This window comes from Cebus imitator, unplaced genomic scaffold, assembly GCF_001604975.1.
Source record: "Cebus imitator isolate Cc_AM_T3 unplaced genomic scaffold, Cebus_imitator-1.0 Scaffold56, whole genome shotgun sequence".
NCBI lineage: Eukaryota > Metazoa > Chordata > Mammalia > Primates > Cebidae > Cebus > Cebus imitator.
The window spans coordinates 1752536-1764171 of record NW_016107371.1 but is presented as its reverse complement, the minus strand read 5'-3'; the positions used below and the strand labels follow the sequence as shown (position 1 = coordinate 1764171).

The following is an 11636-nucleotide window of genomic DNA, read 5'->3' as shown; positions in this document are numbered from 1 at the left end:
GGCTTTATAGAAGACACTATAAAATTATTGTTGATAAATGATTCAAGTTTGTAAAAGCATGTTTGTTAGTATTTATTTTCCACATTTAAGTAGTGGTGGGTATCCCATTGACTCTCTAGAGTGAAATTTCTTCAAAATCATTTTTCAAAAAGTTATACCTTAGAAAATATAATATTTATAAATATATATTCAAAACATGGCAGGACACTTGTACAGGGAAATTTTTGAAATGTTCAATGTATTTTATTCACTACCTGTATTAGAGAGTCATTATTTTTCTTAATTAAAAGCAGTATATGTCTGTTACCACTGTCAATATTCTGTAGCCTTGAACTTGAAGGAAGCTTTTTGGTTTGTGAATTTTTGTTTGTTTGTTTTGAGACAAGGTCTTGCTCTGTTGCCCAGGGTGGAGTGCAGTAGGATAGTCACAGCTCACTGTGTCGTTGATCTCCTAGGCTTCAAGTGATCCTCCTGCCTCAGCCTCTCAAGTAGCTAGGACCACAAGCATGCGCCATCACACCTATTTTTTTTTTAATTTTTAGTAGAGGTGAGGTCTTGCTATGCTGCTCAGACTGGTCTCGAGCTCCTGGGCTCAAGTGATCCTCTCACCTCAGCCTCCCAAAGTGCTGAGATTACAGATGAGAGCCACTGTGCCCCGCCTAAAGGAAACTTTTAAAAGAAAAGGCTGGGATAGTTTTAATATCCCATCCAGAGCTTCTCAACCTTAGTTGCATTCTTAAAACACTTGGGAAGCTTTTAAAAGTCACAATGCCCAGCTTGCATCTCAAGTCTATTGCATTAGATCCTCTGGAGAATCGCTTCTCCGCCCTTTGACTAAGATCAAGTGTAGATTCTCTGGAGAAAGGACATAGACATCTGTGTTTTGTTTTAATTTTGCCTTTTTTTTAGTTTTTAGCTTTAGTTGAATTTTGTTTTTTATGTTTTGTTTGGCATCCCTATTTTTAAAGAGCCCCAAGCGATTCCCATGTGCAGCCAATGCTGAGAACTACTGCTTTCCCCCACATGCAGCTGAAACTCATGAAAACACTTACTGTGCAAACTGGAGGGTTTTATGTTCCCTCTGAGAGTCAGATCTGAAACCAGCCAGTGTCCTCATTCTGAGTCTTCCCCAGCATCTCGTTCTTTCTTAACCCTTATTTCAATCCTGGTCATAAAGAATGGCTCCCAGGCTGTGTCCTCCAGGTAGATCCAAGGTCAGGTGACTTACACTATCATTTTGTGAAATCTGTACCTCTCCACTTCTGAACTTTGGATTGAACTTCTGTGTCTAAAAGCAGTTTCAGAAATTAAGAAAAGGAGACAGGCCAGGTGCAGTGACTGACACCTATAATCCCAACATTTTGGGAGGTCGAAGTAAGTGGATTGCTTGAGCTCAGGAGTTCAAGACCTGCTTGGGCAACATGGCAAAACCCTGTCTCCACCAAAAATACAAAACTTAGCCTACTTTGGTAACATTCACCTGTAGTCCCATCTACACAGGAGGCTGAGGTGGAAGGATCACTGGAGCCCAGGAGATCAAGGCTGCAGTAAGCCATGATTGCACCACTGCACTCCAGCCTTTGTGGCAGAGCAAGACCTTGTCTCAAAGAAAGAAGAAAGAAAGAAAGAAAGAGAGAGAGAGAAAGAGAGAGAGAAAGAGAAAGAAAGAAGGAAGGAAGGAAGGGAGGGAGGAAGAAAGGAAGGGAAGGAAGGAAAGGAAGGAAGGAAGGAAGAAAAAAATGAGAAAGAAAGAAAAAAGAAGAAAGAAAGAAAAGAGAAAAGAAGGCAGGCACGGTGGCTGACACCTGTAATCCCAGCACTTTGAGAGGCCAAAGTGGGTGGATCACCTGAGGTCAGGAGTTTGAGACCAGCCTGGCCAACATGGTGAAACCCTGTCTCTACTGAAACAATTAGCCAAGCATGGTTCTGCACACTGTAATCCTAGCTACTTGGGAGGCTGAGGCAGAAGAATCACTTGAACCCAAGAGGCAGAGGTTGTAGGGAGCTGAGATTGCACCACTGCACTCCTGTCTGGAGGACAGAGCAAGACTCTGTCTAAAAAAAAGAAAGAAAGAAAAAGAAAAAAAAAGATAGTTGTAATAAATCTCAAGCAGGTTGGCTGGTGTGTTAGGTTTTGGTTTTGCTTTTGTTCTGTTTTTATGTTTTGTTTGGCATCCATATATATACTAACCAGAGCTGGCCAATCCCCCAATCACAGGAATGTCGAAAAATGACAAGCTATACAGAGGCCACCCCTCTTGGCCAGCAAACATGCCCCTCGTCCCACCTGCCACCCATGCTTGTAGTATTCTGATCGTTGTCCAGTGAAACCACAACCCCATCGTGCTTGGCCAGAACTCCCTACTGCAGTAGCTTTGAAAAAGTGTTTGCCTTCAACTCTTCCTACTGTATTTCCGCTTTGACCATTTGGTTTCTGGGCTAGGCCATTTCACTGGATCATCTGGGAAAACAGTGTCTGGGGATACCCACAAAAAGAGTGTCTCCTGGCATTTGGAGGTAGTTGGGTATGAGGAGGGAGTGGGAGGGTGAATCTCACTGTATCATCCTTCCATTCCCATCCACTAATTCTTCCTATGTTCACTAACTCTGCAGGGCTCCTGTCGCGGGTTTAACCAAAAAACATTCACACAACACCAGCAGATTGCAGTTATGTATTCAGTTTCCTACGTTCTTAAACAATAGGGGCCATGGGAAGGAGAAGAGAAACGTTGGGAGAGCTGCCTGGCTGGAGTAACTGGCTTCTGTTAACTAATGGGTTCCTACGTACACTTTACAAAATCATCTTCCTACAGGAAAATCGGCTTCCACAGGGATAACACGGGTTGCAAGGGTCACATGGGTTGCAGGGGTTGCAGGGGTTGCAGGGGCTGCAGGGGCTGCACGGGTTGCAGGGGCTGCAGGGGTTGCAGGGAGAAGTGCAGGGGTAGCAAGGAGACTCAATCTTGACACAACTGCCGAGCCCATAGGAGTACGTTACGTCCTTCTCATCCACACAGGGCGGCAAGCTGAACTCTTTGCAGATGTTCATGTAGCTGTACTTTTTCGATCCGAGGCAGTCGTACCTGTTCTCCCGCTCAGCCGACACACATACCTTTCCATCCTTCACTCGAACTTTGACTTGATCAGGTTCAAAGCCACATACATTCACTGATCCTAAAATGTTACTGCTACAGCAAGAGGAAGCCAGAATTCTGTTTGTTGTTCTTCTCAGTCTGGAATTGAGAAAAGGGAAAGGGCGGGAGGAAGCTCAGAACTCAGAATCCAGACACAGCTGGAGAAGCAGTATTTTGATTTCTCCCTTTTGAAATAGCAGAAGTTAACATTAGCCATTGTGAAAATAAACTTTACACAAACGTATGAAGTAGAAATTGTGAGTTCACCCATGTGAATCACACTGCCTCACAAGGACACCTCTGTTAACAATGAATGCCACCTGGCCTTCCAAATCCTTCTCTTCTATTCAAATACCAGCTCCTCCTCTTATTAGTTATGGAACCCTGGGTAGGTTCCTTAACCCTTTGGGCCTCAGTTTTCTCATATGCAAAATGGAGATAATAATACTAATGCCTGCATCATGTAGGACTATTGAAGGATTAGATGAGATTATGATATTTTACTTAACACTGTGCTTGGCACATTACAAATCCTGCTTTAATTATTACCACTCTCATTATCACTATAATTAAATTACATATAGCCATAATTAAATTATATATAAATTACATTTTATATTTACATAGGTTAAAAAATGGAATATAACTAATAAAATACCATTTAAAATCTGCATGTTAGTGATGGCTGTCACTCTAGAGCCCAGCCCTACTGCTTCATAGGATAGGTGTTAGCTCTGGCAATGGCACCGAGACAGCCTGAAAGCTCAATCGAACAACCATGGCGGGAGAGCCCTTGCCTGGCTCTGCCCAGCAGGCCCTGGCTCCTCCAGGCTGGGAAGCCACTCTAGCCTGTGGACATCTGGCACCAGCAGAAATGCAGTCAGCTGGGTGGGGCTGCTTTGATCAGATACAGAACAGCCTGCAAGTGGTGTCCCAAATCAGGATCCAATCAGCTCGCAAGAGCCGGTGGTGCACGTTTCTTCCCGACTCCCCATTTAGTACTGTATGCCGATAGCTTAAAATTAATCATAGTCATGATGAGGATATCTACACCATGGAAATTGGAAAATGTCACATATCAGGGCTCTCCTCTGTCCCCACTGCAGAGCTACCATGGTTCCTATAGAGCTGCCTTGTTGCTATTCAGTAGTTCTACTGTGTAAATACTTAATAAAAATAGTAACAGCAGCTCACACTAATTGATCAGTTATGATATGTCAAGAGATAGTAAAGCAAAGTGCCTAAGGCAGACTCTGGAACTGGAGTATCTAGGTTTAAATCTTGGCTCTGCCATGTGGATAACTACTTCTCTGTTCCTCAGTTTCCTCATCTGTAAAACTGGGGCAATAAAAATAGCAACATCATGGGTTGCTGTGAGGCTTAAATTAGTTAATGCAAGAAAATATTTACAATAGTGCTTGGCACATAGGATATTAGGCTTTTGTCTTTTTTTTTTTTTTGCAATGTGCTGTGGAAGGTGCTAAGCATGTTAAAGGCAATATTTTATTTAATCTTCACAATAACTGTGATGCCAATGTAATTATCACTATATCACTTTTGTATATTGAATTTTGTTTATGCAGTTACTTTTTTTGTTACATAAGTTATACAAGTTCATTGTAGAAGTTTCAAAATACAGATAGGTAAACATATGGAATATTTTTAAAATACCTATAATCTTATATAACACTTAGCATTTTGGTGTTTGACACTGTGTGTGTGTGTGTGTGTGTGTGTGTGTGTGTGTGTATTTCTATATACATGTAGAAAGAGAGTAAGTTTTGTATGTGTTCTTATGAAATTGTGCTATACATATTGATTTTTATCTGTATTTTTCATTTGAGCCCTAACATGATTAGATTAACAGTTTGCATGTTCACTACCCTGGTACTGAAAGTTACAAATCAAGACTTTTCTTAGTGGCTAATTATAAAATGATCAAATAGAACTCAGTCCCAGAAGACACTGAGGCAAACAGAAACAACTTGTGTAATATACCCAGAGGACTGTACCAGTCATTCAGCCCCATTTCTGCCTCTGGCCCCATGGAACCTGGGGGTGGCATGGGGCATGGTTGTTTTTCTTGCCCTGGGTGTGCCAGGGTACCCTATGCCACACTAAAGAGAAAGTAAGAGAATTCTGGACTCTGAAATCTTTATCTTTGTGAGGTAAGCAGGAGAACAAGCTATCATGCTGGATGGGCAGAAAATAGCTCACAAAGATACAGGGAACCAGCCTAAACTCTAGGCATGGTGCCCTCTCTGGATGGATTACAGGCTTAAAGCCAGAGCAGCCAAGGCCCAGGGGAAGCACAGAGCAAGGTGGGCACTTTCTGGGCCTTTCAAGACTCTCCTGTGGTGTGTGCATGGGCTGAGAATCAAACTTCTCCTGTTCAGCTCAGATCTTCTCATATGAGATGAGAAACATCAAATTCTGCCAAGATGATGCAGCCGGGCCTCCTAAAGGAGGACCAAGGACCCCAACTAGGAGTCCTTGCTAGTGGCCCTGGGTATGGCCACAGCTGGTTTTGGCAAAGCCCTGTTGACCTCCACAGAAGCTGGATCTGGGAGCTAGGTCTACAAGCCCAAGTCGGTACCCAGATTCATCTCCTCTAAGTAACCTGAATCCCAGGGCACAATTTCATGTATTTTGTTCTTGGGTTCCTTCTTTTCCTCTATTCCTGTTACTTTGGCTCCTGTGGCTCTGTGACAGCTGCACAAGGGTCTTGCAAACATCTTCAGGAAGTCGCCCGAAAGGTCTTGGCCAGATCATCCTTCCTTTTCTTCTTGCTTTGAAGTCAGTGGTTATCAGGGAAGATGCATTGGTTTAGGGGAAACTGCAGAAGTCACATTTTACTCATCAGACTCAACTCTGAAATTGCAATTTGACTCCTGCCTGCTGATGTGCCTGTCACCCCACCTGGAATTTTCCATGGCTTTATGGGGTACTGAGCAAAGGGAGTTTGCCTGCTATGCTTGTTATCATGAGGGCAAAGCTTAGCTTCAGTAAACATAGGGAAATCAGCCACTTTGCAGAAGTCTCTTAGGAAAGCTGGGGAAAGCTAGCAGACAGCTGGTGCCTTTATCTGCCTCTCTGTGTGGCCTCCTCTCCTCCCTACTAATGCTGAATTTCAGCTGGATGAACAACCAAACTCCCGAATATGAAACATGCTGGTCACACCAATGATGAGCCACATACCTAGCCATCTTCTCAAAGATATGCATCAGATTCAACCTGGTCATAAATAAAGTAATGAAGATGTCAAAAATGTCTACCTCTACCAAGGAACCAGGTGGGGCAGGCCTTCCTCTAAGCTTCATTGGAGTACTTTGCTTTTTCTCCTGAATTTAGCTCCATCCCAAAAACCCATTTAAACTCAATCCCTCTCTTTCCAACACATCTTTCTCTTTCTCTTCTCCTTTCTTCTTCCTTTCTCTTGTTTTCCAGCCTTTTCTCTCTTCACCAGGCTTTTGGGTTGATACTGAGGACACTGTCACTCAGCAGGGAGCCGGGCAGCATGGCACAGGTGCATCTGACTCTCCTGCAGAGTTTGTTAAAACACAGGTGGCTGATTAGCCAGGGATGGTTGTCCACACCTCTAATCCCAGTTACTTAGGAGGCTGCAGCAGGAGAATCACTTGAACCTAGGAGGCAGAAGCTGCAGTGAGCCAGGATCACACCACTGCACTCCAGCCTGGGCAACAGAGCCAGCGGGTCTAGCGTGGAGCTGAGAATCTGCATTTCTAACATGCTTCAGGTAATGCTACTAATCAGGTTCAGGGGCCACACTTTGAGAACCACTGACCAGAGATTAAGCTCATGGATTCCAGACTCAGGCACACACGGCTTTAAGTCTTGGCTCTGCCACCACCTAGTGATCAAGAACATTGCCCCTGAATCTGTTTCATTGTAAGATGACCAAGATAATACCACCCAACATGCCACCCATGTTACAAGGCTTAAATGAACAAGTGCTAGGAACAGAGTGTCACTCAATAAAATGTAAGTCTTTATCAAGCTGCACCAGGCTCCCCCTTACATGGACTTGCCCTAAATTTGAAGCTTTATATCTTATATCATGACCTTAAACAGTAAAGTCAAACCAAATCATGGCAATGCATTTGGCCTAGATGGGGAGCAACTCTTACCCCCACAGCCAGGGCTGATGGAGCTCCGAGAACTAAGGCTGTGAAGAGTCTACGATGAGAGAGGCAGCCAAGGGCCCCACTCACTTCCACCTTTGCAGAGGACACAGGGAAGCAAGGGAGAGCTCCTCGCAATGAGATTGGGAGAGCCAGTCTTTGACCTGCCAGAAAGCCCCATAGGGCTTACCTATAACTCCAACCTCTGGGTCAGAGAATGAGAGAGACTAGAAAATTTTCTGCGAGGGCTTAGACCTGGGCAACGCACCTCTAAATCCATAAAGAGCTCACCACGAGGCCTGACTATCACCAACCTCACCAAGTAAGAGTGGATTCAGCGAAAACTTCGTCCTCAGAGCATGAAGGGGGAACCAAGAAATAAGAAGGCAGATTTTTGAAGTTTTGAGAGTGCCCCTAGTGTGGGGATTTCAAGGGACTTTTTCCCTGAGATTCGTGCCAACCACAGACACTTGGGTACGTGGACAGAAACAGGGTCTCAGGATTGGTTTCTAGGTCCTATGTACATGGTCTCAGGATTAGTTTCTAAGCGCTAACCACAGACACTTGGGTACATGGACAGAAACATGGTCTCAGGATTAGTTTGTAAGTACCAGTAAAGAGTACAGCTGTAAATCAAGGTTTATTTTTTCACGAGGACTGCCAGGTGTCCTGGCCACACAGTGCACCCGTGAATTAGATAATAAACTCCTAGGGCAGGATCGAGGAGGGCCGGGGTTTTGTTTGTTTCTCCAGCTTTAAGACAGAGGACAGGGAAGCCCATGGAATGTGGTGGTGAATCAGGCACAACTTGAATCAGGCTGACGGCATGGCTTCCCACAAAGGAAACCAGGGCAGTCCCTCAACCCTCTAAATCCAGAAGAGAGAGGAAGAGACAGGGGAACTGCCTGTCTCTTGGGAAGGAAAAGAGGGTATCGAAGAAGCTAAAGAAACAAAGGTGCTTACCTGGGTCTCTACTAAGGAAGACACTGCCAGAATGCTGTCTTCTGAAGCAGCAGCCCAGTAAACAACGGAAATGGATTGGATTTTCTTTCCTTCCCTTTTTCGAAACAAGGTCTCTTTCTATCAACCAGGCTTGCGTGCAGTGGCATAATCACAGCTCGCTGAGTCCCAACCTCCCAGGCTCAAGCAATCCTCCAACCTCAGCCTCCTGAGTATCAGGGACCACAAGCATGTGCCGCCACCGCACTCTCCTAATTTTTTTATTTTTATTTTTTGTAGAGATGGGGGTCTCCTTGTGTTGCTCAGGCTGGTCTCGAACTCCTGGACTCAAGCAATTCTTCCATTACAGCCTCCCAAAGTTCTGGGATTACAGGGGTGAACCACTGCACCCAGCTTGGATTGGATTTTCTATACCCAGTCTAAGAAACACCACACACACGCATGCACACACACACACACACACACACACACACACACACACACACAGCAATCAAATAACATATAGTCAGGAGTGCTCAAGAAATCTGTGGGATCAATTAAAAAATTATTGGCCGAGTCTTTTTGCTAGTTAGTAAGGAGGACCCAGAGACACAGCAAATTGACTCTAACACAGAAAAACAGTTTCTAGGGGACCAAGGCAACCACAGACTAGAGTCTTTACTTCCCATTGGGCAAAGAACCTTCTGGACAACACAGCCTGCCATCTGAAAGGATATGTCATAACTAACCAACCTCCTCGCATTCTTTAAAGGGGAGAAGGTCATGTAAATATGAATTCTAAACTCAAAAAGCCTTGGGCAAGCTTTCACACCTAAGATTGTTTAAAAAAATTGAACCAACATGATATTTCTGTATCTATTTAATTATGGATCAGGAGCTAGCTTAGAGATAAGAAAAAAGGTATCACACTAGAAAAAGAAAAAATACTACAGTTGGGTCTTCTGGGATTAAGGCTAGAATCCTTAACATTTTCACCCATATTCAGGAAAATTGAATGTTTAGGTAAGTGACACTAGTGTTTCTGGAGAGTGAAATGTCAAGTTGTCAAAAATAGAGCACAGAAATTTCACAAGGCAGTGTGAATGGGAAGAGATAGAGGACAAGTCTGAGGTCATTTCTGAAATGCACTTGGAGTTATCACTCCTGAGATCCAGGAACTAATGTAAAGACATCACCAGCTTCACATACTGCCTGCAGGCATGGGAAAAACAGGGAAAGGCCCAGGCGCTGTCAGGAAGAGCATCACAAACCGGAGAAAGCATTACCTCTTGCCTAAACTACACTGCCCAGAATTAAGTGTGAAGTTCTTTCTACCACATGCCAAAAAAACAGGGCTCCTGAAAGAGGCATAAAGAGAGTAGATGGCACAGGACAGAGAGGCACTGTCATTGGTGGAGTCTGGGGAGAGGAGAGCAGCCAGCAGATAGAGGCTGGAGAGGCCTGGACAAGGGTATTCAAGTATCCAAAGGTAGGAGGAGAGTGGCTACCCATCTGCTCACAAGGAAACCTTAACTTGGACCAAATGTTTTAAAAAGAGCCCCGGCCTCACGGTGTGAGCAATTTATGTAACTTGATACCCTAAGAAATAAAAATAAACATTGGTTCAGACTATAGATGAACTTACAGGTGAAAGCTCCCAGGCTGTCTATGAGGGAGGGTCACTCCTGACCATTGGTGGCTGGTGACCTAGACAATAATTGTCTTTTTTTTTTTTTTTTTTGAGACAGAGTTTTGTTTTTTGTTTTGTTTTGTTTTGCATTTTAGTTGAGATGGGGCCTCACCATGTTAGGCAGGCTGATCTTGAACTCTTGACCTCAAGTAATCTGCCCGCCTCGGCCTCCCAAAGTGCCAGGATTTCCGGTGTGAGCCACTGCGCCCAGCCTCCTATTGCTTTGTCCAAAGAAACCTCACCATCACTGTTCTCAAGAGACTCTATCTATCTGTCTATATCTATCTATCTATCTATCTATCTATCTATCTATCTATCTATCTATCTATCATCTATCTATCATCTGTCTTTCAGTTTTTCTGCACTTTGCTTGTTTGATTTAATATATCAATATGTAAAATCCTTCATCAAACCTTTTTACATTTACTTATTATTCCAGTCTTTGAATGTATTATCATTTATTTAACCAGGGACAGCACTTTCAATCATCTTTTTCATCAATAGTAACAGACTAAATGCCATATGTAAAAAGTTAGAAACGGAAAGCTTTCTCCAGGCAAAAAGAAAATATAATCAAAGAACAATTTTTTAAACTGATTCTTTTAAGCTGCCCCATTCAATTAAAAAGCCTTTCAAGTCTATTCTGAAAGCTACCACTCAGCCCCATCGTTTATCTGCAAGACCTTTGCTAGAGTTAGAGGGGAGGCCAACATGATAGACCTAATTTCAGATACAAGGTAAGTCTTTTGTCTGGAGTGGGGGGTAGGAAGATGATATTCCCACAAAACCAAGGCAAGGCCTCTATTGTTCAATTTGCTCTCCTGCTTGTAAAGCCTCTGGCACACATTAAGGATTTGATCAATTATTATTACTTCTCCTGTAGTCATTTCTGTAAGTCCAAATATACTCAAATCACTTTACTCATAACCAGGAAAAATGTTTAGTTTGCTGCTTCCAATGGCTTTTTAATGACACCCCCTGTTTCTTCCCCTCATTAAAGCCGCATTATTTATCATACTTGCATTCTTGCTATAAACCACCAACGACCGTGCCAGTCAACATCATTACCTTGTCTTTTGAGAACCCTACAATTCCCATCATGGACTCATTTACTCTTCTTCCCTTAAATCTTTCCTAAGTCACCAGGGTCGTTATCCTGAACCCTTTTAATCTTTGTTCAAGTATTGATTGTCACATATTTTTTCCTTATTCCAACTTATAAGGCTAATATACCAACTATAAAAATCTAAAAATAAGCTCTTTTACTTGGCAAGCTCTCGCTTCTCATCTTCTATGGCTCTAATGGCTTTCCTCTCCAAACTTCTGAGAGATGGTCGCAGGCAGTAAAGCTTGTAGTCACACAGGCAACACGGGTAGAGATCACACAGGCCGCAAGAGCGTGACCGCTTGGAATAGCACAGGCAGTACGGATATGGGTGCAAGTCACAACAGCAATAGGGGTGCATATACAGGTCGCAGAGGCAGCGCGTGCTAAATTCGTCGATGCATCTCAGTTGCCTTAGTTCCCTGTCCACCTTCTTTATGTCCCTTCTGACGCTGTCCAAGAGACAACTCAGTGCAGCCATTACAGACACACCTTATTGTTCTGTGAGTACCGTCGGGAAATGGCACTCAGGGGAAAAAATTGTTCTAAGCCCTTCTCAGAAGTTGCTTTTAAAAATAAATGAGGCACGCATGATTCACTTACTTTAAAGCTTGTGTTCTATGACC

At 43.5% G+C, this 11636-nt stretch overlaps 1 protein-coding gene across 1 annotated transcript; it reads right to left on the bottom strand.

Moving 5' to 3' along the window:
* Nucleotides 1-2657: 2657 nt before the first annotated feature.
* Nucleotides 2658-11630, bottom strand: ODF1 (outer dense fiber of sperm tails 1). The gene is made up of 2 exons (XM_017528913.2): nucleotides 11172-11630; nucleotides 2658-3233 (listed from the first exon to the last, which is right to left on the bottom strand). Exons 1-2 carry the CDS (start codon nucleotides 11489-11491, stop codon nucleotides 2792-2794), a joined length of 762 nt encoding a protein of 253 aa, XP_017384402.1. The 5' UTR covers nucleotides 11492-11630; the 3' UTR covers nucleotides 2658-2791.
* Between the last annotated feature and the right edge of the window lie 6 nt (nucleotides 11631-11636).